Source organism: Oscarella lobularis, chromosome 15 (assembly GCF_947507565.1).
Source record: "Oscarella lobularis chromosome 15, ooOscLobu1.1, whole genome shotgun sequence".
NCBI lineage: Eukaryota > Metazoa > Porifera > Homoscleromorpha > Homosclerophorida > Oscarellidae > Oscarella > Oscarella lobularis.
The window spans coordinates 2,285,165-2,309,307 of NC_089189.1; the positions used below are offsets into that span (position 1 = coordinate 2,285,165).

At 43.5% G+C, this 24,143-nt stretch overlaps 6 protein-coding genes across 12 annotated transcripts in view; 5 read left to right on the plus strand and 1 right to left on the minus strand.

Moving 5' to 3' along the window:
* Nucleotides 1–24,143, plus strand: part of LOC136196215 (dihydropyrimidinase-like) — a 28,700-nt gene that overhangs the window by 3,491 nt on the left and 1,066 nt on the right. Inside the window, exons 1-12 of one of the 2 annotated variants that reach the window (XM_065985738.1) lie at nt 12,629–12,678; nt 12,727–12,815; nt 12,872–12,945; nt 12,996–13,106; nt 13,163–13,240; nt 13,291–13,377; nt 13,428–13,489; nt 13,542–13,622; nt 13,675–13,743; nt 23,732–23,852; nt 23,907–23,993; nt 24,044–24,113. In XM_065985738.1, coding sequence (XP_065841810.1) covers nt 12,676–12,678; nt 12,727–12,815; nt 12,872–12,945; nt 12,996–13,106; nt 13,163–13,240; nt 13,291–13,377; nt 13,428–13,489; nt 13,542–13,622; nt 13,675–13,743; nt 23,732–23,852; nt 23,907–23,993; nt 24,044–24,113 — 932 coding nt within the window. In that variant the 5' untranslated portion in view covers nt 12,629–12,675. Of the gene's footprint in view, nt 1–12,628; nt 12,679–12,725; nt 12,816–12,871; nt 12,946–12,995; nt 13,107–13,162; nt 13,241–13,290; nt 13,378–13,427; nt 13,490–13,541; nt 13,623–13,674; nt 13,744–23,731; nt 23,853–23,906; nt 23,994–24,043; nt 24,114–24,143 lie in introns of those variants that run through there. The other variant, XM_065985739.1, reaches the window with a different exon arrangement.
* Nucleotides 83–3,158, minus strand: LOC136196210 (uncharacterized). The gene is made up of 12 exons (XM_065985730.1): nt 3,101–3,158; nt 2,472–3,053; nt 2,267–2,421; nt 2,043–2,222; nt 1,856–1,994; nt 1,685–1,811; nt 1,597–1,626; nt 1,466–1,528; nt 1,362–1,415; nt 1,234–1,308; nt 1,061–1,185; nt 83–1,011 (listed from the first exon to the last, which is right to left on the minus strand). The coding sequence occupies exons 2-12, from the start codon at nt 2,983–2,985 to the stop codon at nt 194–196; spliced, it is 2,280 nt and encodes a 759-aa protein (XP_065841802.1). The 5' UTR covers nt 2,986–3,053; nt 3,101–3,158; the 3' UTR covers nt 83–193.
* LOC136196218 (general transcription factor IIE subunit 2-like) lies at nt 3,178–4,683 on the plus strand. Of its 2 annotated transcripts, XM_065985745.1 has the most exons (9): nt 3,178–3,358; nt 3,413–3,501; nt 3,573–3,680; nt 3,737–3,793; nt 3,847–3,975; nt 4,025–4,118; nt 4,169–4,243; nt 4,293–4,339; nt 4,397–4,682. In XM_065985745.1, the coding sequence occupies exons 1-9, from the start codon at nt 3,190–3,192 to the stop codon at nt 4,553–4,555; spliced, it is 927 nt and encodes a 308-aa protein (XP_065841817.1). In that variant the 5' UTR covers nt 3,178–3,189; the 3' UTR covers nt 4,556–4,682. The 2 variants fall into 2 exon arrangements, with proteins under 2 accessions (XP_065841817.1, XP_065841818.1); XM_065985746.1 differs by lacking the exon at nt 4,293–4,339 and having other exon boundaries at nt 4,397–4,683.
* On the plus strand, nt 4,710–6,885 carry LOC136196217 (uncharacterized). Of its 3 annotated transcripts, none has more exons than XM_065985744.1 (11): nt 4,710–4,775; nt 4,824–4,898; nt 4,951–5,103; nt 5,149–5,236; nt 5,292–5,321; nt 5,378–5,701; nt 6,054–6,176; nt 6,226–6,262; nt 6,317–6,358; nt 6,412–6,672; nt 6,720–6,885. In XM_065985744.1, exons 1-10 carry the CDS (start codon nt 4,727–4,729, stop codon nt 6,628–6,630), a joined length of 1,140 nt encoding a protein of 379 aa, XP_065841816.1. In that variant the 5' UTR covers nt 4,710–4,726; the 3' UTR covers nt 6,631–6,672; nt 6,720–6,885. The 3 variants fall into 3 exon arrangements, with proteins under 3 accessions (XP_065841816.1, XP_065841815.1, XP_065841814.1); XM_065985743.1 differs by having other exon boundaries at nt 6,735–6,776; XM_065985742.1 differs by lacking the exon at nt 6,720–6,885 and having other exon boundaries at nt 6,412–6,718.
* LOC136196212 (selenocysteine insertion sequence-binding protein 2-like) lies at nt 7,097–10,353 on the plus strand. 2 transcript variants are annotated; one of them, XM_065985734.1, is made up of 9 exons: nt 7,097–7,244; nt 7,650–8,150; nt 8,526–8,885; nt 8,941–8,984; nt 9,034–9,090; nt 9,144–9,249; nt 9,298–9,412; nt 9,464–9,618; nt 9,673–10,336. In XM_065985734.1, the coding sequence occupies exons 1-9, from the start codon at nt 7,212–7,214 to the stop codon at nt 10,216–10,218; spliced, it is 1,917 nt and encodes a 638-aa protein (XP_065841806.1). In that variant the 5' UTR covers nt 7,097–7,211; the 3' UTR covers nt 10,219–10,336. The 2 variants fall into 2 exon arrangements, with proteins under 2 accessions (XP_065841806.1, XP_065841805.1); XM_065985733.1 differs by lacking the exon at nt 7,097–7,244 and adding an exon at nt 7,252–7,580 and having other exon boundaries at nt 9,673–10,353.
* On the plus strand, nt 10,469–12,638 carry LOC136196214 (uncharacterized). 2 transcript variants are annotated; one of them, XM_065985737.1, is made up of 9 exons: nt 10,469–11,068; nt 11,111–11,268; nt 11,316–11,498; nt 11,545–11,683; nt 11,728–11,812; nt 11,877–11,957; nt 12,017–12,111; nt 12,188–12,510; nt 12,580–12,638. In XM_065985737.1, the coding sequence occupies exons 1-9, from the start codon at nt 10,540–10,542 to the stop codon at nt 12,580–12,582; spliced, it is 1,596 nt and encodes a 531-aa protein (XP_065841809.1). In that variant the 5' UTR covers nt 10,469–10,539; the 3' UTR covers nt 12,583–12,638. The 2 variants fall into 2 exon arrangements, with proteins under 2 accessions (XP_065841809.1, XP_065841808.1); XM_065985736.1 differs by lacking the exon at nt 12,580–12,638 and having other exon boundaries at nt 10,521–11,068; nt 12,188–12,573.

Here is a 24,143-nt window from a genome sequence, read left to right on the forward strand (position 1 = left end):
GATTCGCAAGAACTTTCGCTCTTGTTCGCGCCTAAAAATTTACATGTACATTTTCATTCCACCCTCGATCACAACATTTGAATTACTCTCAGAATTTCAATTCATGATACACACAACTAAAAAGGACTACACAATATAAAATGGAAGTTTCAATGACGGTACGAAATTTCATGCAAAACACAGATGCGATAGTCTAGAAAAAGAAGTTATCTGAAAGAACGACTTTGTGACGACGATTAGCTCCCTCTCCTTCAAACTTTCCTTTCACCATTCTCTTTATTGCCGGAATCCCGCTCCGTGCGAGTTCCTCTATTTCTCTTATCAGAACAGCCAAGCACTCTGCACTCGTAGGCCTCTCTCTTTCGTTGGAAATCATTCTCGAGCAAATCACGTGAAGACGACTACGATTTCTCATAGGCATCAGTTGGCCATTCCTCTCTTCTGGAATAGGTCCCACCCCAGTGAATATTTCAATTAGAGACACGCCCAGACTATAGACGTCGCTAGGCAACGAGCTGCGTCCCGACGCGGGTGGCATTCGTTCTGGAGCAAGATATTGGGGACTAAGGGGCCCCGCTGATTTGGAGCTCTCCGCCAAGTGGGCGGCCCCCAAATCAGCGACTTTGACTTTCATATCCCTCGTCACCAAGACATTATTCGGACGAATGTCTGCGTGAACGTAGGGACGAGGTTGGAGCCCGTGAAGATAAGCAATAGCTGACGTCATTTCAACGACAATAGACAGCTGCTCGTAGGGAGAAAGATAGCATGGAGATAAGTGAGCTGCATCAATGACTTCGCTCACTGATCCCTCGAGTATTTCCGAGACGATTTGGAATGGAATTCCATCTTCCATTACAGCACCGCATACACGGATGATGTTGGGATGATGGAGTCGACTCGCTGTCAGAACTTCTCGTTGGAATGTCGGAATCGTTCTTGGGGTTGTGATGAGGTCGTGAAATCTCTTTACAGCAACTGGCATTCCGTGCCAACGACCAATTATTACGTCTAGAGAAATGCCAATAGTACTAATATAGTATTTTGGTTGCTTTGTAACCTCCATATGCTCCTGAACCAAGTTTGTCGTTTGTGAGGCGAACTTGATCTGAACGAATGCTGAGCACGTCGAGAAATTGATCGAGACTTTGTTTCAATTCTGCAAGTGAAGCTTCAACAGTTCTCCTAAGATTATGCTATTGATTATTGTTCAATTCATTTTTGAAGTTGTACATTTGTGTTTGATGAGCCTGAGCAATTTCCTCTTTCTCTGCTTCGAAAGAATGACGTTGGGCTGCCAATTCAGTTCTGCAGAAAAATAACGTCACGTGATTATCAAATATTTTTTCTCTGTTCTTTACCTTAGAGCTTCAATGTCTCTCTGAAGAGAACTACAACGGATTTCTAACTCAGACCTAAGACAGATATGTCATTTTTTACAAACGGTTATTGGCCGATTTCTTGCTTTTGGGCTGTGACACGTAGTCTCTCTTCTTCGGAAGACTGGTATTGTACTTCCCAATGTTTTCTGCAAATGCAATTATCATGTGACACAACTGTCACGTGACGCTATTTTTATTTATCTAATAATGTAACCTTTCATCTTGAAGATTTGCCACTTCCATTCTAAAGATGATCTCCTTATTCTCATTATCTTTTTAAACAAAAGTAAAGAAACTCGCACCTCAATTGCTCTAACGTTCGTTTAAGTTCCCGAGTGTTCTGTGATTCATTTTCTGGTCCTGTTGATATCAATTGAGCTGAAGGAAGTATCTGAGTTTCAATCTTCACGTACGACTCGTTTGACGGACCTTGGAAAGGAAATTAAATATGATTTAACATCATTCTTCAATACCGAGAGTAAATTCATTCAGAATTTCTTTCAATTCTCCTCTTCGGTTTTCTCCCCCTGTGACAATGATCCGAGCACATCCATCTCGATTCTCTACGCAATGGAGAGTGTGAAGATAAATAGGTGCCATTTTCGGGTGAAACTAATAAAAATTGATCACAAGTTGATATCAATAGCTCTGATTTCATACCGCGTAAGATTTTCTCATGTCAAAGTCAAGAATGTAGGCGTGGTCTGAAGCGTTGTCTTTGATAAACCCGCCAATGAGAAGAAAGCAATTTCTTTCTTTGAATCCTTGTTTTGATATTCGACAAATTCTGTGATTATATCGGGCGGATGGTTTTGGAAGGAAATCGATGGAAATCCATTTCTATTACAATTCATTAATTATTGCCAAACATAATTAGGATTTACCTTTTCTCTCAAATCAATCACAAATGCATCATCTAAGGATTTATTGATATCATACCCTCCATGGAGTAATCCTCGATGTTGATCAATCGTTTCCATGGCAGAATAGGCCCTTGATTGTGGTCTTTCTCCACTTAATTCAACATCCAACCAATATCCTAATCATCAACATTTGAATTATTTCCAGATTTCAATTCATGAAATTTACCTTTTTCTCTTCCCTCTTCAAATACAAATTCATAAATCTCATTATTCACTCTCCTTTCGAATTGTGCTCCTCCTGATTGGAGACGATCTTCAGGAATGACCCCGCTCCTTCCCCCAAACATGATCATTCTTCCTCCAATGGCCCACAAACAGCAGTAGTAGCGTGGCCAAGGTTTCTTTCCATGGATGGGCGTGGCTGCTTGGATCCATTTCATTTTCTTCGGATCCAAACCAAACACCTCTCCCAGAAAACCCCCGTCTTCCTTCCTTCCCCCGTACGAATACATGATCCCATTGATGACCACACATTGTGCTCCGTAGCAAGGAGGAGGAATATTCTTTCCTTCGGCAATACGACGGATCCATTTCTTTTCTTCTTGGACGTTACATGTCCAAATTTCGTTGCGCGGGAAATAATGTGAAAATCCCTTTCTTCCACCGAAGAGATGCAATTCCTCGCCAATCAACGCACTTTCGTGATTCGATCGAGGTTTAGGTGATGATGATTGGGCCATTTCGTCGAAGAATGAGGTTTCTTTGCTGAGAGAGAAAGAAGGAAATTCTGCGATGGCGGCCGAAATGCCTATCAAAAGGAAATCATCCCAATTACTTAAAAAAGATGATTTTTACTAGCTTTCTCTCTTTTTCGAAAGGACAAACGGGTAAACGGCTGATCGTACTCAAAGAATAGAAACGCCCGTATAAGAACAAACATTCGTATGGATCCTCAACTCCTTCGAGAACGAGAGGCTTTTCGAAAGCGGGCCATGGCCCTTCCAGTAGTAGAAAAGCATACGATGCCATCCGATAGCGTGGACAGCAAAAAGGAGAAGCATAAAGCGAAAAAGGCGAAGATGAAGAAAAGAGCGACGTCTTCCGTCAATCCCGGTCTGAAATACGAAACAATTTAGAGCGTATCTTGAACATCGAATGTCTTCCAAGGCTTGAAGAGTTCGATCGGGTCCGTAAGCGCTCAATTCAAAACGAAAAACAAGTTCGCAATTTTGAAAATGGCTGTCGATCTTCTAAAGGTAATTAGATGCAATGAATTTATCTGGTCACTTGTTCACCTATATAACTACATAATTTAATATTTTTTGAGGCTCGACACAGAGATGGCAAAGTGGATGAGCCTTTGAGTCTTGAGGAAATTCTCAAGGAGATAGACTACTCTGACGTAGCTCCAAGTATTAGAAACTGGCTACCTCAGGTAAAAAATGGCATACGATTATATTCCGTCATCAGTCTATTTAATTTTTCAATTAGGCATTTCGAAATAATCCCAAAGTGACGTTGGCAGATGAGGACAGATATTTATTCAAGGTTCTCTTGTAGAGAAACGTGTATGTAGCTTACTTAGAGAGTGACTCTTTTAGCCTTTATACAGAGTGAAGAATAGGGGTATGTTAGTCAATGTACTGAGAGAACATTGGAGAGAAGGTCTGGGTGGAATCAAGTTGGCTGACATGAGAGAATCATATCCAAAAACCGACTCTATGTTATCAGTAGAAAAATTCACATATAAAATAGCCCAGTGTGAAATTTTGTTTATAGGTTCTCAAAGATGAAATCATAGCTTTGACTAGATCTGATAAGGAGGGTGTTCTATTCTATAATGATCCGGATTTGAAAATTCCTGTAGACGAAGGTTATTAATTGAATTAGAATTGAAGTTGATTTTTATTTGGCGATGTTTAGATTTTCAAAAGTTATGGAGATCAATAAGCATCGAGGGTCTAACAGATACTGATATAGAAAAACATTTGCACACAGGTAAGTAAATTAATTTTAATTAAACTATTTAAAAAATATTGTTCTGCAGCTGGAATTGCTTCCATGCAAGGTTCAAGCGGAAGCATGCAGAAAAAAGTTTTTAAAAATTGATAAATATAACGATTATTTATTATTGACGTATTTAATTATTAGCCTGTGAAGCCGAGGAAGCAGCGACGCAGAGGCAATGCCAAGTTGCTCAACGAACACTTGGCCGGCACGGAATTGCTGAAGGAGTACACCGAAGACGGTCGTCTGAAAGAAGACGCTGAAAAATCAAAGGGTGGCATGCAGATAGAATTTAGACATTAATCAATATTGATTCATTAGAACATCATGCATCGGCTAGCTAGTAATTTATTTGGATAGCATTTTTGACTCGATATGATTAGGTGAAAAGTTCGTGGTGCGATAATTTGTCATTTTTTTGGCGTTTTTTGTTTATGTCTAACGCGCGTTAAATCGAACGCTTGTTTACGAAACATGGCTCGTTCTCGCTGTTTCTTCGACATTGCGATCAACGGAAAAGCGGGTACGTTACTATTCGTTGTATTCGACGTCATCGAACGGGTTTCTCTAGTCGGTAGGATCGTTATGGAACTCTTTTCGGACATCTGCCCAAAAACGTGCGAAAATTTTCGCTCCCTCACGACTGGTGCAGAATTCTTTAGTAGAAACGCGTTCTCCTGTAACGTTTGAGGGGGTAGGCGAGAAGGGAGACGGTCGAACGACGCTGAAACCGCTCCATTACAAAGGAACGCGATTTCATCGCGTCATCAAGAATTTTATGATACAGTCGGGAGATTTTAGTCGGGGTACGGGAACCGGGGGCGAGTCGATATACGGGGGAATGTTCGAAGGTAAATTCAAAAATAATTTGTTCTGTTTTAATTGGAATTTTTTAGATGAGAATTTTAAAGTTAAACACGATCAAAAGTATTTGCTTTCGATGGCGAATCGAGGTCAAAATACGAACGGTTCACAATTTTTCATGTGAGAAGTCACGTGATATTTAATCAAATGTCTATTTTTATTGATTTTTCTATAGAACGACTGTACCTTGTCCTCATTTGGATGGGTGTGCTATAGTGTGATTTAATAATATTTTTATTTTATGTATTTATTTATTTTTAGTAAACACGTGGTTTTTGGTCGTGTCGTTCAAGGTAAGGATGTCGTTGATTTTATCGAGAATCAGGAAACGGACGCGACGAATCGGCCCAAGTGCGAAGTCCTCATAGCGAATTGCGGTGAAATGGTTCTCGTCAAGAAAAGCGCCAAGCAACCGAAACCAAAAGCTGATGAGAGTGAGAGTGAAGAGGACGATGATTCGTCGTCGTCGTCATCGAGCGAGGATGAGAGGAAGAAACGGAAGAGAAAACGCAAGGAGAAGAAGAAACTGAAGAAAAAGAAGAAGAAGTCTAAGAAGAAGAAGAAGAGAAAGGAGGAGGAAGCAAGGTAAAGGGTTCCCTTTTTTTCTTTATAAGGAAGTGCCCCTTATCTCTTAGTATAAACGTAGTATCTGATAGGGATCTTATAGAAGATTTCTAAGTGATCCTTTGCACGCAGAGCACGCTGGGTCTTTTTATTACGCGCAATGCAAAATAATGAAGGTGAGGGTGCCCCTTTTCTCTATTACATACAAAGACATAAGTTCTGTATAGCGTAGTATCTGATAGGGATTCCGTATTGTGTATGTTTGCCTAATATTACGAGTAGAAGACTTCTAAGTAATCTTATGGGTCTTTTTTTACAAGAGGACTCGTCATAAATGATATTTATTCTCCAAGTGTGTCTCCCCTTTTTGTAGTGACGTTTCTTCTGCTGAGGAAGAGGAACCCAGCGGTGATTTACCGCCTGAAGAACCGCGTCACGTGTCCTGGTTATACAGACGCAGTAGGAGTAGAAGTCCAATAGAAGGCCAAAGACAAACGTAAGACAATCGAGAATCAATATAGAAATTAATTAATCTACATCTCCAGTCACTCCAAGCGGGATTTACCGTCGAAAAGCGGCAAAGTAAAAGCACGTGATTAATTTAATTATGTATTAATCAAGTACGCATTCTCTAAGACATCGAAATCAGGAAGACATCTCAAGGGGCGTGGCTCAATGGTAAGGAATCCCGGAAGTATCCCCCTCATCGCGTCAAGTGGTTTCGCCCTTAGCATTATCGATCTCCGACTCCTCCCCGAGGCGACTACGATAGCGGAATCGAAGAATCGCGTCGTCGAAGTCGTCGCCATGACGACCGCGACGACGATCGAAAGCGACGTCGACGTAGATCGCGATCGCGTTCGATTTCGTCGTCGGACGACGAACGTCGCGTTCGATCGTCGAAATATCGAAGCGAGAGGAGAAGTCGAGACGGCGGCGGATATTATTAGAAACGAGAGACCGCGAGGGAGGAGGCTTTATCGAATAAGAAGGTGGGTCTATACTAAGAACAGTGCGTGTCATTGAATTTGTCATGAAGCTTGTGTCTATTCAGTCATCGCTCGCTGCTATAAATAACTCATCGCCAGGGATACGATGTAGCGTCGCGCTTTGTACGATGCTTTTCTTTCATCGATCGCGTGCGCTAAAGCGCGCGCGTGTTTTGGCATTTCCTTTGTCTAGTCTCCCGTGTTTCGTTCCTTTCATTCCGCAAGCAGCAGTGAACCGGTTGGAAACAAACACTTGAGGTGAGGTTGAATTGTGGCAAGTGGGCCGAGGTATGCGAATGGCACGCAGTTTGTGTCGCTTCCGCTTCGCAACAGCGTTGACCATATAAGGCAGTGACGCACTACCTCGCTTCCATATATGGTCGCACGGTCGCTGAGGCCCGGCTAATTGAATCGCGCGCTAGCGCGTCTTAGCGGATTTTTAGCGAAATCCGAGCGGCGTAAAAATAGTCGAAGAATCCGAACGATGCGACGCGAGCACGATATGAAGTCGGCGAGTCGCGATTCCAATTCAGTCCGTCGACATGAACTCTCTCGTGATGGTGGGGCCCCAAAAGGTGAGGACTGCATGACGTCATCCGTCGTCGCGATACTCCCCGCTCCTTCTCCCCGTCCCCGGCAATTGTGTCATCACCGCCCTAAGACAACCATTCTTCTCATTTTACCGGGTATTCTCCTGAATTCCCTTCAGCACCGGCGTAATGTGACTGAAAATAAAGTCCCCCTTGGTTCGCGAACACCCGCGTTTTCAGTCAGTCGAACGCCGGTTCAGTCACTCAAACGCCGGTTCCAGTCAGTTGAACGCCGGTTCAGTCACCCGAACGCCGGTCTCAGTCATAAAAGAGCTCATGCTCTTCGCCGACGACTACGATCCCCCCTACGTTCTCGTACAGGTCCCAAAACGCCCCTAGAGTCTAGAAACGCAATCAAAGAGCCTATTCGAACGCCTATCTCCTTCGTAGGGCTTTTCTCTGCCTCCGCCCCCCTTTGAGTACCTCTCGTGGGGCCCTCAAACATTCCCAGCCTCTCCCCCTTTCGTTTTCGTCTCCACATCGTCGTGCACAACGCCAATCGTTTCGTATACGACTCCCGCGTCGCGATATCCAATGCAACATCAGCGCGGCGGCGCGTGGCAACGCGCGCGAACGTCGCATTCGCGTCGATCGAAGCCCGCTGTTGCGACGTCGTGGTGGGATCGCGACGGCGATGAGGAGAAGCGAGAGTCGAGGGAGGAGAATCCGTGGAAAGTCGTTTCGACGTCTGTCGCTTCGTTGGAGGCGAGCGAGTGGCCGGAGATCAATGACGTGGAGAAGAGGAAGGAGGATGAGGTCAAGGAGACTGTGGTTGTTGAGAAAGAGGAGAAGGAGACGGGGGATAAGACTTTGGAGGGGCCTGGAGTTTTGAAGATTTGTCCGCCTGAACTGTCTTACAGCGATGCTCTGAAGACGGAAAATCAGCCACAGGTGAGACAATAGAGAGAGATAAATATAATTGGAAATTTATATATATCTATGGTTATTTCTTGTATTATTCATTGTCTATGTGGTGAGAATAGAGAGAGATACGTATGATAAGACTCCTAATTCCATACGTTATGACTAACTAATATTTTTTAAATAGTTTATAAGTATTATTCATTTTCTGTGAGATGATAGACTAATAATTCAAAACGTTGTGTTATAACTAATATTATTCTGTAATTGAAAATGTATATGTACTACATGAATAGTTTATAGAGATACATAATATGATAAGGCTAATTGAGAACCTTGTGTTATTATTCAATAATACTTTATTTATAAGTATTGATTTTTATCTATGTTTTTTCTTATGTTTAGCCGTCTTTGGGGAAGTCAAAGAGTGAGCAGAAAGACGTGACGTCATCATCCTCATCTCAAAAGCCCACGTCGAAGTCCAATGTAAAACGAAGCAAACAGACGACAAGTCTCGACTTTGGGAGTCTCTATGAACAATTGGAAAAGATTGAGCATGCGCAGCAGAAGTCCGACAGTGCTGGCGTCGTGAGAAAAGTAGCTATTGGAGGTGGAATCACGTCAGCTCCCGTTCTCAATCCTGTGACGTCAGCAAAAGCTGAAGTGGGCGCGCCAAGGAATCCATTGGATTCAACAGCGCCTCAGATGAGACGAGGGAAGGAGAGAGAAACGCCTAAAGTGAAAAAACCAAGCGCTTTGAAAAAGGTAAATAAATTAATAACCTGTTAAGGGGTTGTCTAATTTTTGAGTCTTTGTTTAGATTATTTTGAAGGAACGTGAGGAGAAACGAAAAGCCAGAGAAGCGTAAGTTTTAAATTGGAATTAAATAATTAAAATTTAATTTTTTCTTTAGTGAAGAAGCCGCTAAACAATCCAGACAAAGACAACTTCACGGAAAACGTTTTAGAGAGTAAGCCCAGAATTTCTAAATTTTGATTTTGAAATAATTATTTTTATCATTAGCTATTGTGATCAAATTCTTGATAAGAGAGTGGACGAAGTCGTCGTCGATCTCCTGCAGAAACTTGTCATGTTTCAAGACCGCCAATATCACAAAGACCCCCAAAAAGTAACGCTAATAAAATGTATGTTTTATCATTATTGATTTTTCTTATAGGCTAAAGCGAAGAGACGAATTGTTCTCGGTCTACGCGAAGTGAGTAAACATCTCAAAGTCGGAAAATTGAAGTGCGTCATAGTCACTCCAAATTTGGAAAGCATTTCATCAGCAGGCAAAAATAAATCAATAGAATAATATATAGCTAATTTTTGATTTTTTTCAGGCGGAATTGATGAAATGCTTCAGAAAATTCGTCACATGTGTTTCGAGCAAGACGTCCCCATTGTCTTCGCTCTCACACGCAAAGGCCTTGGCAAGGCAGTCAACAAGAAAGTTCCCGTAAGCATTGTGGGGATATTCAACTATGATGGAGCCAAGGCAAGTCTCCAAAGAAAAAACACATATAATGATTAATTTATTATTTTTCTATAGGATCAGTTTGATCACGTGATTGGTTTAACTCACGAAGCGCGCACTGCTTACGTCAAACTCGTCGCCGAATTTGAATCCGAGTCGAAACGAATCGAGGAATCATCGACGTCATCATCTTCAAGAAAAACGTCATTTGAAAGTAACAGTGATCTGAATTCCCGGAAGACGTCGTCTCAATCGGATAGTGACGTCATCGGCTCTTCGTTTCTATCGGTTAGTGCGGCCGAGTTTGTTCCCATAGCAACGGCGCAAGGTCTTCCGCCTCCACCGCCCCCGCCCACTTTTCCCCAGTATATCCCGGCCCCGCCCCCTCCGCTTCCTTATCAAATTCATCATCAGTCTCCCTATGTCGTTTCCTCGCCCATTTATCATGTTCCCGGATCGCATTCTGGCTACGTTCCCTATGGGTTTCCGCTCGTGTATTCGGCTCCCAATGTGGATGCAATGGGTTCGGGTCTCATAGAAGTTGTTCCCGCCCCCGCCGAGTGTCCAAGTCTTAGTGATGAGACAGCTCCTGCCGCATCAGTGCAGTCGAGTGATGTTTAGTGTGACGACGTTTTTTTTCTTTGTTCTTCTGAGTTTGTTGTGAAAAAGTGCCGGTTTCATAGTCAAAACTTTATAAGTTATTTGTTGTAAGAATTTAATTGATGAGAAGCAGCAGAATAAAACCGTTGGAAACAAACCAAATATTAATTTGCAAAATTCTAATTTTTGAAATGGCATCAATAAGGTCTGTGTTGTAGCTACGCCTTGTACGGGCCATCCACTATCTCCCCCACTTCTTAGGATTGAGACACCCGTCTCATACGGTGCCACAAAACGGTAAATAGAACGCTGTTCAACGTTTTATCTTCAAGAAACGACAAAATGGCTAAAGCTGCATCACCTGAGCCCCGAATTTTCCATGAAAGTGCGTTGATCGGGGATGATTTGTATGTTTTTGGTGGAATGAATGCGAAGAGATCACTTCGTTTCCCACGCGATGAAATCTGGACGTGTAATGTTCGAGACGAGCTGAAATGGATTCGACATATTGCCAAAGGAAAGGACATTCCTCCTCCCTGCGAAGGAGCACAATGCGTGGTCATCGATGGGATTATTTGTTCGTACGGGGGATTTAATAAGGAATCCGGGGGTCTTCTGGGAGAGTTTCTGGGAGAGGTGTTTGGTTTGGATCCGAAGAAAATGAAATGGATCAAAGTAGCCACGCCCATTCATGGAAAGAAACCATGGCAACGCAGCGACTGCTGTTTGTGGGCCATTGGAGGGAGATTGATCATGTTTGGGGGATGGAGCAGACCCATTCCTCAAGATCGTCTCCAATCAGGAGCACAATGCAATAGGAGTGTAAACAATGAGATCTATGAATTTGTATTTGAGGAGGGAAGAGAAAAAGGTAAATTTCAATCTGTACTTCTCAACTTCTATCGATGATTAGGTTGCTGGTTGGATGTTGAATTAAATGGAAAAAGACCACAACCACGTATGGGTGCTGCCATGGAAACAATTGATGAGCATCGAGGGATACTTCATGGAGGGGCTGATAACTGCAATTATTATTTTGATGATATTTATGTAATTGATTTGAAAGAGAAGGTAATTCAGGATTCTTTCTACTACGAGTTCAAATTGGTTTTTGGTAGAAATGGGCCGAAGCTGATTGTGTTCCAAAACCGTCTGCTCGATCTCATCACAGATTTTGTCAATTAAAGTGTTCTGTAGAAAACAATTCTTTGATTCTTTTTGGCGGAATCAACATCAAGCAAATAGAAAAACTTTTAGATGATAGTTACAAAATTGTTATCGAAAAACGCCAAGCTACAAGGGTGTGGAATCATTTATATTCTTTGCTAGTACTAAATATGTTTTTAGTTGGGTTTGGGCCAGGAAATAACTGACGTTTCGTACCACACTCTTCATTGCATAAAGAGAAGTGATGGCCTGCCTCAAATAATTGTCGTTGGCGGGAAGAACAGACGACAGGAGCAGAAAGATATGTTCTTTACTGCTGGTAATGGCTAATGAAAGTTGAGCAAGTCTTAACTCAATCTATAGCTTTATCAAAAGAATCTCTCTTGGGAAGTTACTCCTTAGTACTGTCGGAACAGGGAAACGGGAACGTTTGTGAATCTGAAAGGGGGTTAGAAACTATAACGTACCTAACCTTTTTTGTGACTTTATTCTATTGCGTGACCTTTATTTAGGAACTATCAAGCGTTGGAGAAAGAAAATGAAGAATTGAAAACACGCTGCAATGCTCTTCAGCAAGAGAATAACGAATTAAAGTAGGCAATACTATTCTCTATTTGGTTTTCAGCTTTTGGGAAGATTTTGATTGGTTTAGAATTCAATTGAAAACACTTGAAAAAGCTCACCATGATACGCTTGATGCACTCGCAAAGAACCAGGATAAAAGTCATCATGAGGGAGGACAAACAGGTAAGAAATAATATGTGAAAGTAGACTTTAGGTAAATGAACGCGTTCCTTTTCTATTGACATACACCTGCACGTAGATACCAAGAGAATGCCTGATGCCTCAGGCTCTGCTCTCGATTGTGAGGTGACCGATGCGCAACGGAATCAATTAGCTTCTTTCTTTCCTGCGGAGTGGAGACCGCTAGCTCGAGAACTTCTAGGGGATACTAAGAGCATAGAAGCGTTTGAACGAAAGCACCTCGACAATCCGGAGGAGATCGCCCATATAGTGCTCAACAAATGGCACAATCAAAAGGCATCAGATGCAACGGTGAAGTGCATCTGTGCTGTCCTTGTTCAATCGCCTGTTTATAATCGAAAGGCTGCAGAAAAGGTTTTCGGAGTCAAAGCTGTTGAACAGGTGAGGAAAGATCTCGGTCTTTTGTAGCAACAATAAGTAATACAAGTAGTAAACATAAATACTTAAAAGTAGTGCTCTGCGATGCGTGTTTGAAACTCCGTCTTGCCAAAAAACAAAAGAGCGTGGCTTCGTGCCCCGGTGACGGGATTCCCGGATTGGTCTGCAATGGTGAGGTCTCGCTCCTGTTTCTCCGTTTTCCAAACGACTTTCTCGTAGGCTGCACCGCTTCTTATTCGCGGCGGAACTTGCGTGAACGAAGACCGAGCCTTTCGCGCCGACGTCTTCTGCGAAAACGGCACAATCGCGTAAGGGGGCCCCGATCGAACCCTGCAACACTGAACCGCGCTTTTCCTCGCAACAGAGCCGTAGGCGAGAACCTAAGCGTCCCAGAAGGAACAGAAACAATCGACGCAACAGGAAAATACGTCCTCCCCGGTAGGAAAACGATCCGATCAGCAAAAAACGAACGAAACGAAGTTTTTCAGGTGGAATCGATACACACACCCACATGCAATTACCCTTCATGGGAACACAAGCAGCTGACGACTTCTACGCGGGAACGCGAGCCGCTCTCGCCGGCGGAACGACGATGATTCGTAACTTTAAAAAAAAATAATCGTGATAAATTTTTTTAACTATTTTTTGGGTGTAGTCGATTTTGTTCTTCCGAATAAAGGAGAATCTCTTCTATCGGCTTACGAGAAGTGGCGTGGATGGGCCGATCCAAAAGGTTGATATTTAAAAATATGATCATAAATAATTTTTCTTATTATCTTATAGTTTGTTGCGATTATTCGTTTCACGTCGGTGTCACGTGGTGGAGCGACGAAGTTGGAAAGGAAATGGAGGTTTTGTGCCGAGACAAAGGTAAATTAAATTAGAGACGATCATTATTGAAATTATGTCTGTTTTCTCAGGTGTGAATTCCTTCAAACTTTTCATGGCCTACAAAGACGTCTATATGGTCAATGATAAAGAAGTAGAAAATTTAATAAATAATTAATTGTATCAATAAATATTTTTCATTGTAGATGTATCACGCTTTTTGTAAGATTAAAGAGCTCAAGGCTCTCGCTCAAGTTCACGCTGAAAATGGTGACGTCATTGCAGAGGTATGTTATTATTCCCACTGATTATTATGGGACAATGAATGCTCAATAATAGAAATCTAAAGAAATGAATGATTTGGGCATCACAGGACCGGAAGGACACGAAATGTGCAGACCAGAAGAGGTACGAGATATTATACATATCGACAAATGATGCACACTTGGGAGTGGCGTCCTACTACTAATCTATGAGACGTATGGCGTACTCATCGTCCTACTAATCTATTGAGACGTATGGCGCACTCATCGTCCTACTAATCTATTGAGACGTATGGCGTACTCATCGTCCTACTAATCTATTGAGACGTATGGCGCACTCATCGTCCTACTAATCTATGAGACGTATGGCGCACTCATCGTCCTACTAATCTATTGAGACGTATGGCGCACTCATCGTCCTACTAATCTATGAGACGTATGGCGCACTCATCGTCCTACTAATCTATTGAGACGTATGGCGTACTCATCGTCCTACTAATCTATGAGACGTATGGCGTACTCATCGTCCTACTAATCTATTGAGACGTATGGCGCACTCATCGTCCTACTAATCTATTGAGACGTATGGCGCACTCATCGTCCTACTAATCTATGAGACGATTGGCGTACTCATCGTCCTACTAATCTATTGAGACGTATGGCGCACTCATCGTCCTACTAATCTATGAGACGTATGGCGTACTCATCGTCCTACTAATCTATGAGACGAATGGCGTACTCATCGTCCTACTAATCTATTGAGACGAATGGCGTACTCATCGTCCTACTAATCTATTGAGACGAATGGCGCACTCATCGTCCTACTAATCTATTGAGACGAATGGCGCACTCATCGTCCTACTAATCTATTGAGACGTATGGCGTACTCATCGTCCTACTAATCTATGAGACGTATGGCGCACTCATCGTCCTACTAATCTATTGAGACGTATGGCGTACTCATCGTCCTACTAATCTATGAGACGATTGGCGTACTCATCGTCCTACTAATCTATTGAGACGTATGGCGCACTCATCGTCCTACTAATCTATGAGACGTATGGCGTACTCATCGTCCTACTAATCTATGAGACGAATGGCGTACTCATCGTCCTACTAATCTATTGAGACGAATGGCGTACTCATCGTCCTACTAATCTATTGAGACGAATGGCGCACTCATCGTCCTACTAATCTATTGAGACGAATGGCGCACTCATCGTCCTACTAATCTATTGAGACGTATGGCGTACTCATCGTCCTACTAATCTATGAGACGATTGGCGTACTCATCGTCCTACTAATCTATTGAGACGTATGGCGCACTCATCGTCCTACTAATCTATGAGACGTATGGCGTACTCATCGTCCTACTAATCTATGAGACGAATGGCGTACTCATCGTCCTACTAATCTATTGAGACGAATGGCGTACTCATCGTCCTACTAATCTATTGAGACGAATGGCGCACTCATCGTCCTACTAATCTATTGAGACGAATGGCGCACTCATCGTCCTACTAATCTATTGAGACGTATGGCGCACTCAACGTCCTACTAATCTATGAGACGTATGGCGCACTCATCGTCCTACTAATCTATTGAGACGTATGGCGTACTCATCGTCCTACTAATCTATTGAGACGTATGGCGTACTCATCGTCCTACTAATCTATTGAGACGTATGGCGCACTCATCGTCCTACTAATCTATTGAGACGTATGGCGCACTCATCGTCCTACTAATCTATGAGACGTATGGCGCACTCATCGTCCTACTAATCTATTGAGACGTATGGCGTACTCATCGTCCTACTAATCTATGAGACGTATGGCGTACTCATCGTCCTACTAATCTATTGAGACGTATGGCGCACTCATCGTCCTACTAATCTATTGAGACGTATGGCGCACTCATCGTCCTACTAATCTATGAGACGATTGGCGTACTCATCGTCCTACTAATCTATTGAGACGTATGGCGCACTCATCGTCCTACTAATCTATTGAGACGTATGGCGTACTCATCGTCCTACTAATCTATGAGACGTATGGCGCACTCATCGTCCTACTAATCTATTGAGACGTATGGCGTACTCATCGTCCTACTAATCTATGAGACGTATGGCGCACTCATCGTCCTACTAATCTATGAGACGTATGGCGTACTCATCGTCCTACTAATCTATTGAGACGTATGGCGCACTCATCGTCCTACTAATCTATTGAGACGTATGGCGCACTCATCGTCCTACTAATCTATTGAGACGTATGGCGCACTCATCGTCCTACTAATCTATGAGACGATTGGCGTACTCATCGTCCTACTAATCTATTGAGACGTATGGCGCACTCATCGTCCTACTAATCTATGAGACGATTGGCGTACTCATCGTCCTACTAATCTATTGAGACGTATGGCGCACTCATCGTCCTACTAATCTATGAGACGTATGGCGCACTCATCGTCCTACTAATCTATGAGACGTATGGCGCACTCATCGTCCTAATAATCTATTGAGACGAATGGCGCACTCATCGTCCTAATAATCTATGAGGCGAATGGCGCACTCAGCGTCCTACTAATCTATGAGACGAATGGCGTACTCATCGTCCTACTTATCTATGAGACGTATGGCGCACTCATCGTCCTACTAATCTATTGAGACGAATGGCGCACTCATCGTCCTACTAATCTATGAGACGAATGGCGTACTCATCGTCCTACTAATCTATGAGACGAATGGCGTACTCATCGTCCTACTAATCTATGAGACGTATGGCGCACTCATCGTCCTACTAATCTATTGAGACGAATGGCGCACTCATCGTCCTACTAATCTATGAGACGAATGGCGTACTCATCGTCCTACTAATCTATTGAGACGAATGGCGTACTCATCGTCCTACTAATCTATGAGACGTATGGCGCACTCATCGTCCTACTAATCTATTGAGACGAATGGCGTACTCATCGTCCTACTAATCTATTGAGACGAATGGCGCACTCATCGTCCTACTAATCTATGAGACGTATGGCGCACTCATCGTCCTACTAATCTATTGAGACGAATGGCGCACTCATCGTCCTACTAATCTATTGAGACGAATGGCGTACTCATCGTCCTACTAATCTATTGAGACGTATGGCGCACTCATCGTCCTACTAATCTATGAGACGTATGGCGCACTCATCGTCCTACTAATCTATTGAGACGTATGGCGCACTCATCGTCCTACTAATCTATGAGACGTATGGCGCACTCATCGTCCTACTAATCTATTGAGACGTATGGCGTACTCATCGTCCTACTAATCTATGAGACGTATGGCGTACTCATCGTCCTACTAATCTATTGAGACGTATGGCGCACTCATCGTCCTACTAATCTATTGAGACGTATGGCGCACTCATCGTCCTACTAATCTATGAGACGATTGGCGTACTCATCGTCCTACTAATCTATTGAGACGTATGGCGCACTCATCGTCCTACTAATCTATGAGACGTATGGCGTACTCATCGTCCTACTAATCTATGAGACGAATGGCGTACTCATCGTCCTACTAATCTATTGAGACGAATGGCGTACTCATCGTCCTACTAATCTATTGAGACGAATGGCGCACTCATCGTCCTACTAATCTATTGAGACGAATGGCGCACTCATCGTCCTACTAATCTATTGAGACGTATGGCGTACTCATCGTCCTACTAATCTATGAGACGTATGGCGCACTCATCGTCCTACTAATCTATTGAGACGTATGGCGTACTCATCGTCCTACTAATCTATGAGACGATTGGCGTACTCATCGTCCTACTAATCTATTGAGACGTATGGCGCACTCATCGTCCTACTAATCTATGAGACGTATGGCGTACTCATCGTCCTACTAATCTATGAGACGAATGGCGTACTCATCGTCCTACTAATCTATTGAGACGAATGGCGTACTCATCGTCCTACTAATCTATTGAGACGAATGGCGCACTCATCGTCCTACTAATCTATTGAGACGAATGGCGCACTCATCGTCCTACTAATCTATTGAGACGTATGGCGTACTCATCGTCCTACTAATCTATGAGACGATTGGCGTACTCATCGTCCTACTAATCTATTGAGACGTATGGCGCACTCATCGTCCTACTAATCTATGAGACGTATGGCGTACTCATCGTCCTACTAATCTATGAGACGAATGGCGTACTCATCGTCCTACTAATCTATTGAGACGAATGGCGTACTCATCGTCCTACTAATCTATTGAGACGAATGGCGCACTCATCGTCCTACTAATCTATTGAGACGAATGGCGCACTCATCGTCCTACTAATCTATTGAGACGTATGGCGCACTCAACGTCCTACTAATCTATGAGACGTATGGCGCACTCATCGTCCTACTAATCTATTGAGACGTATGGCGTACTCATCGTCCTACTAATCTATTGAGACGTATGGCGTACTCATCGTCCTACTAATCTATTGAGACGTATGGCGCACTCATCGTCCTACTAATCTATTGAGACGTATGGCGCACTCATCGTCCTACTAATCTATGAGACGTATGGCGCACTCATCGTCCTACTAATCTATTGAGACGTATGGCGTACTCATCGTCCTACTAATCTATGAGACGTATGGCGTACTCATCGTCCTACTAATCTATTGAGACGTATGGCGCACTCATCGTCCTACTAATCTATTGAGACGTATGGCGCACTCATCGTCCTACTAATCTATGAGACGATTGGCGTACTCATCGTCCTACTAATCTATTGAGACGTATGGCGCACTCATCGTCCTACTAATCTATTGAGACGTATGGCGTACTCATCGTCCTACTAATCTATGAGACGTATGGCGTACTCATCGTCCTACTAATCTATTGAGACGTATGGCGCACTCATCGTCCTACTAATCTATGAGACGATTGGCGTACTCATCGTCCTACTAATCTATTGAGACGTATGGCGCACTCATCGTCCTACTAATCTATTGAGACGTATGGCGTACTCATCGTCCTACTAATCTATGAGACGTATGGCGTACTCATCGTCCTACTAATCTATTGAGACGTATGGCGTACTCATCGTCCTACTAATCTATGAGACGTATGGCGTACTCATCGTCCTACTAATCTATTGAGACGTATGGCGCACTCATCGTCCTACTAATCTATTGAGACGTATGGCGCACTCATCGTCCTACTAATCTATGAGACGATTGGCGTACTCATCGTCCTACTAATCTATTGAGACGTATGGCGCACTCATCGTCCTACTAATCTATTGAGACGTATGGCGTACTCATCGTCCTACTAATCTATTGAGACGAATGGCGCACTCATCGTCCTACTAATCTATTGAGACGAATGGCGCACTCATCGTCCTACTAATCTATTGAGACGAATGGCGCACTCATCGTCCTACTAATCTATTGAGACGTATGGCGTACTCATCGTCCTACTAATCTATGAGACGTATGGCGCACTCATCGTCCTACTAATCTATTGAGACGTATGGCGTACTCATCGTCCTACTAATCTATGAGACGATTGGCGTACTCATCGTCCTACTAATCTATTGAGACGTATGGCGCACTCATCGTCCTACTAATCTATGAGACGTATGGCGTACTCATCGTCCTACTAATCTATGAGACGAATGGCGTACTCATCGTCCTACTAATCTATTGAGACGAATGGCGTACTCATCGTCCTACTAATCTATTGAGACGAATGGCGCACTCATCGTCCTACTAATCTATTGAGACGTATGGCGCACTCATCGTCCTACTTATCTATGAGACGTATGGCGCACTCATCGTCCTAATAATCTATGAGGCGAATGGCGCACTCAGCGTCCTACTAATCTATGAGACGAATGGCGTACTCATCGTCCTACTAATCTATGAGACGAATGGCGTACTCATCGTCCTACTTATCTATGAGACGTATGGCGCACTCAGCGTCCTACTAATCTATGAGACGAATGGCGTACTCATCGTCCTACTAATCTATGAGACGAATGGCGTACTCATCGTCCTACTAATCTATGAGACGTATGGCGCACTCATCGTCCTACTAATCTATTGAGAAGAATGGCGCACTCATCGTCCTACTAATCTATTGAGACGAATGGCGTACTCATCGTCCTACTAATCTATGAGACGAATGGCGTACTCATCGTCCTACTAATCTATGAGACGAATGGCGTACTCATCGTCCTACTAATCTATGAGACGAATGGCGTACTCATCGTCCTACTAATCTATGAGACGTATGGCGCACTCATCGTCCTACTAATCTATTGAGACGAATGGCGCACTCATCGTCCTACTAATCTATTGAGACGAATGGCGTACTCATCGTCCTACTAATCTATGAGACGAATGGCGTACTCATCGTCCTACTAATCTATTGAGACGAATGGCGTACTCATCGTCCTACTAATCTATGAGACGTATGGCGCACTCATCGTCCTACTAATCTATGAGACGTATGGCGCACTCATCGTCCTAATAATCTATTGAGACGAATTGCGCACTCATCGTCCTAATAATCTATGAGGCGAATGGCGCACTCAGCGTCCTACTAATCTATGAGACGAATGGCGTACTCATCGTCCTACTTATCTATGAGACGTATGGCGCACTCATCGTCCTACTAATCTATTGAGACGAATGGCGTACTCATCGTCCTACTAATCTATGAGACGAATGGCGTACTCATCGTCCTACTTATCTATGAGACGTATGGCGCACTCAGCGTCCTACTAATCTATGAGACGAATGGCGTACTCATCGTCCTACTAATCTATGAGACGAATGGCGTACTCATCGTCCTACTAATCTATGAGACGTATGGCGCACTCATCGTCCTACTAATCTATTGAGAAGAATGGCGCACTCATCGTCCTACTAATCTATTGAGACGAATGGCGTACTCATCGTCCTACTAATCTATGAGACGAATGGCGTACTCATCGTCCTACTAATCTATGAGACGAATGGCGTACTCATCGTCCTACTAATCTATGAGACGAATGGCGTACTCATCGTCCTACTAATCTATGAGACGTATGGCGCACTCATCGTCCTACTAATCTATTGAGACGAATGGCGCACTCATCGTCCTACTAATCTATTGAGACGAATGGCGTACTCATCGTCCTACTAATCTATGAGACGAATGGCGTACTCATCGTCCTACTAATCTATTGAGACGAATGGCGTACTCATCGTCCTACTAATCTATGAGACGTATGGCGCACTCATCGTCCTACTAATCTATGAGACGTATGGCGCACTCATCGTCCTAATAATCTATTGAGACGAATTGCGCACTCATCGTCCTAATAATCTATGAGGCGAATGGCGCACTCAGCGTCCTACTAATCTATGAGACGAATGGCGTACTCATCGTCCTACTTATCTATGAGACGTATGGCGCACTCATCGTCCTACTAATCTATTGAGACGAATGGCGCACTCATCGTCCTACTAATCTATGAGACGAATGGCGTACTCATCGTCCTACTAATCTATTGAGACGAATGGCGCACTCATCGTCCTACTAATCTATGAGACGAATGGCGTACTCATCGTCCTACTAATCTATGAGACGAATGGCGTACTCATCGTCCTACTAATCTATGAGACGTATGGCGCACTCATCGTCCTACTAATCTATTGAGAAGAATGGCGCACTCATCGTCCTACTAATCTATTGAGACGAATGGCGTACTCATCGTCCTACTAATCTATGAGACGAATGGCGTACTCATCGTCCTACTAATCTATGAGACGAATGGCGTACTCATCGTCCTACTAATCTATGAGACGAATGGCGTACTCATCGTCCTACTAATCTATGAGACGTATGGCGCACTCATCGTCCTACTAATCTATTGAGACGAATGGCGCACTCATCGTCCTACTAATCTATTGAGACGAATGGCGTACTCATCGTCCTACTAATCTATGAGACGAATGGCGTACTCATCGTCCTACTAATCTATTGAGACGAATGGCGTACTCATCGTCCTACTAATCTATGAGACGTATGGCGCACTCATCGTCCTACTAATCTATGAGACGTATGGCGCACTCATCGTCCTAATAATCTATTGAGACGAATTGCGCACTCATCGTCCTAATAATCTATGAGGCGAATGGCGCACTCAGCGTCCTACTAATCTATGAGACGAATGGCGTACTCATCGTCCTACTTATCTATGAGACGTATGGCGCACTCATCGTCCTACTAATCTATTGAGACGAATGGCGCACTCATCGTCCTACTAATCTATGAGACGAATGGCGTACTCATCGTCCTACTAATCTATTGAGACGAATGGCGCACTCATCGTCCTACTAATCTATGAGACGAATGGCGTACTCATCGTCCTACTAATCTATGAGACGAATGGCGTACTCATCGTCCTACTAATCTATGAGACGTATGGCGCACTCATCGTCCTACTAATCTATTGAGAAGAATGGCGCACTCATCGTCCTACTAATCTATTGAGACGAATGGCGTACTCATCGTCCTACTAATCTATGAGACGAATGGCGTACTCATCGTCCTACTAATCTATGAGACGAATGGCGTACTCATCGTCCTACTAATCTATGAGACGAATGGCGTACTCATCGTCCTACTAATCTATGAGACGTATGGCGCACTCATCGTCCTACTAATCTATTGAGACGAATGGCGCACTCATCGTCCTACTAATCTATTGAGACGAATGGCGTACTCATCGTCCTACTAATCTATGAGACGAATGGCGTACTCATCGTCCTACTAATCTATTGAGACGAATGGCGTACTCATCGTCCTACTAATCTATGAGACGTATGGCGCACTCATCGTCCTACTAATCTATGAGACGTATGGCGCACTCATCGTCCTAATAATCTATTGAGACGAATTGCGCACTCATCGTCCTAATAATCTATGAGGCGAATGGCGCACTCAGCGTCCTACTAATCTATGAGACGAATGGCGTACTCATCGTCCTACTTATCTATGAGACGTATGGCGCACTCATCGTCCTACTAATCTATTGAGACGAATGGCGCACTCATCGTCCTACTAATCTATGAGACGAATGGCGTACTCATCGTCCTACTAATCTATTGAGACGAATGGCGCACTCATCGTCCTACTAATCTATGAGACGAATGGCGTACTCATCGTCCTACTAATCTATGAGACGAATGGCGTACTCATCGTCCTACTAATCTATGAGACGTATGGCGCACTCATCGTCCTACTAATCTATTGAGAAGAATGGCGCACTCATCGTCCTACTAATCTATTGAGACGAATGGCGTACTCATCGTCCTACTAATCTATGAGACGAATGGCGTACTCATCGTCCTACTAATCTATGAGACGAATGGCGTACTCATCGTCCTACTAATCTATGAGACGAATGGCGTACTCATCGTCCTACTAATCTATGAGACGTATGGCGCACTCATCGTCCTACTAATCTATTGAGACGAATGGCGCACTCATCGTCCTACTAATCTATTGAGACGAATGGCGTACTCATCGTCCTACTAATCTATGAGACGAATGGCGTACTCATCGTCCTACTAATCTATTGAGACGAATGGCGTACTCATCGTCCTACTAATCTATGAGACGTATGGCGCACTCATCGTCCTACTAATCTATGAGACGTATGGCGCACTCATCGTCCTAATAATCTATTGAGACGAATGGCGCACTCATCGTCCTAATAATCTATGAGGCGAATGGCGCACTCAGCGTCCTACTAATCTATGAGACGAATGGCGTACTCATCGTCCTACTTATCTATGAGACGTATGGCGCACTCATCGTCCTACTAATCTATTGAGACGAATGGCGCACTCATCGTCCTAATAATCTATGAGGCGAATGGCGCACTCAGCGTCCTACTAATCTATGAGACGTATGGCGCACTCATCGTCCTACTAATCTATGAGACGAATGGCGCTCATCTACAAGATGTTGGTTTTTTGCATGAGACTTACTGTCTTTTTGTATTTCCGTTTTCAGCTTCGTTCATGTGACCGTGCACCGGACGAACCGTAGCTGTATTTAACTTAGCTTCCTATATTTTTAGGTTGAAGGCGAGGCGACCAATCGTGCCATTGTTTTGGCAAATCAAGTCAACTGTCCTCTCTACGTTGTCCACGTTATGTCTCGTTGTGCTGCTGACGTCATATGTGCAGCAAGAAGAAGAGGTATAATTGGATCAATAATAAAGCATAGGTTCAATTTTTGACTTTTCTCTTTAGGATGTGTAGTCTTTGGAGAGCCAATTGCTGCTTCTCTTGGCGTAGATGGCTCTCACTATTGGCACAAATGCTGGCGTCACGCTGCTGGTAAATATCAACACCATTAGATAATTTTTAGATACTTTTTTATTCCAAAGGGTACGTTATGGGCCCTCCTCTTCGTCCTGACACGACTACACCCGGGTATCTAATGGATTTATTAGCAAAGTGAGTGAGATTTCTACATTAGTCGTTTCA

What these genes read in the sequence shown, in the direction of transcription:
- LOC136196217 (XM_065985744.1), top strand. Translation starts at nt 4,727, where the DNA reads ATGGCTCGTTCTCGCTGTTTCTTCGACATTGCGATCAACGGAAAAGCG. An exon ending in ATACGGGGGAATGTTCGAAG is followed by an intron (nt 5,104 to 5,148) that starts GTAAATTCAAAA and finishes GGAATTTTTTAG; the next exon opens with ATGAGAATTTTAAAGTTAAA. An exon ending in TCAAGGGGCGTGGCTCAATG is followed by an intron (nt 6,359 to 6,411) that starts GTAAGGAATCCC and finishes TTTCGCCCTTAG; the next exon opens with CATTATCGATCTCCGACTCC.
- LOC136196212 (XM_065985733.1), top strand. Translation starts at nt 7,536, where the DNA reads ATGCTCTTCGCCGACGACTACGATCCCCCCTACGTTCTCGTACAG. An exon ending in AACCAAGCGCTTTGAAAAAG is followed by an intron (nt 8,886 to 8,940) that starts GTAAATAAATTA and finishes GTCTTTGTTTAG; the next exon opens with ATTATTTTGAAGGAACGTGA. An exon ending in GGAAAGCATTTCATCAGCAG is followed by an intron (nt 9,413 to 9,463) that starts GCAAAAATAAAT and finishes GATTTTTTTCAG; the next exon opens with GCGGAATTGATGAAATGCTT.
- LOC136196218 (XM_065985745.1), top strand. Translation starts at nt 3,190, where the DNA reads ATGGATCCTCAACTCCTTCGAGAACGAGAGGCTTTTCGAAAGCGGGCC. An exon ending in GACGTCTTCCGTCAATCCCG is followed by an intron (nt 3,359 to 3,412) that starts GTCTGAAATACG and finishes ATGTCTTCCAAG; the next exon opens with GCTTGAAGAGTTCGATCGGG. An exon ending in AAACCGACTCTATGTTATCA is followed by an intron (nt 3,976 to 4,024) that starts GTAGAAAAATTC and finishes TTTTGTTTATAG; the next exon opens with GTTCTCAAAGATGAAATCAT.
- LOC136196210 (XM_065985730.1), bottom strand. Translation starts at nt 2,985, where the DNA reads ATGGCCCAATCATCATCACCTAAACCTCGATCGAATCACGAAAGTGCG. An exon ending in CGAACGTTAGAGCAATTGAG is followed by an intron (nt 1,627 to 1,684) that starts GTGCGAGTTTCT and finishes GATCATCTTTAG; the next exon opens with AATGGAAGTGGCAAATCTTC. An exon ending in CTACGTGTCACAGCCCAAAA is followed by an intron (nt 1,416 to 1,465) that starts GCAAGAAATCGG and finishes TATCTGTCTTAG; the next exon opens with GTCTGAGTTAGAAATCCGTT.
- LOC136196214 (XM_065985736.1), top strand. Translation starts at nt 10,540, where the DNA reads ATGGCTAAAGCTGCATCACCTGAGCCCCGAATTTTCCATGAAAGTGCG. An exon ending in TAATTGATTTGAAAGAGAAG is followed by an intron (nt 11,269 to 11,315) that starts GTAATTCAGGAT and finishes GGTTTTTGGTAG; the next exon opens with AAATGGGCCGAAGCTGATTG. An exon ending in CAAGAGAATAACGAATTAAA is followed by an intron (nt 11,958 to 12,016) that starts GTAGGCAATACT and finishes TGATTGGTTTAG; the next exon opens with AATTCAATTGAAAACACTTG.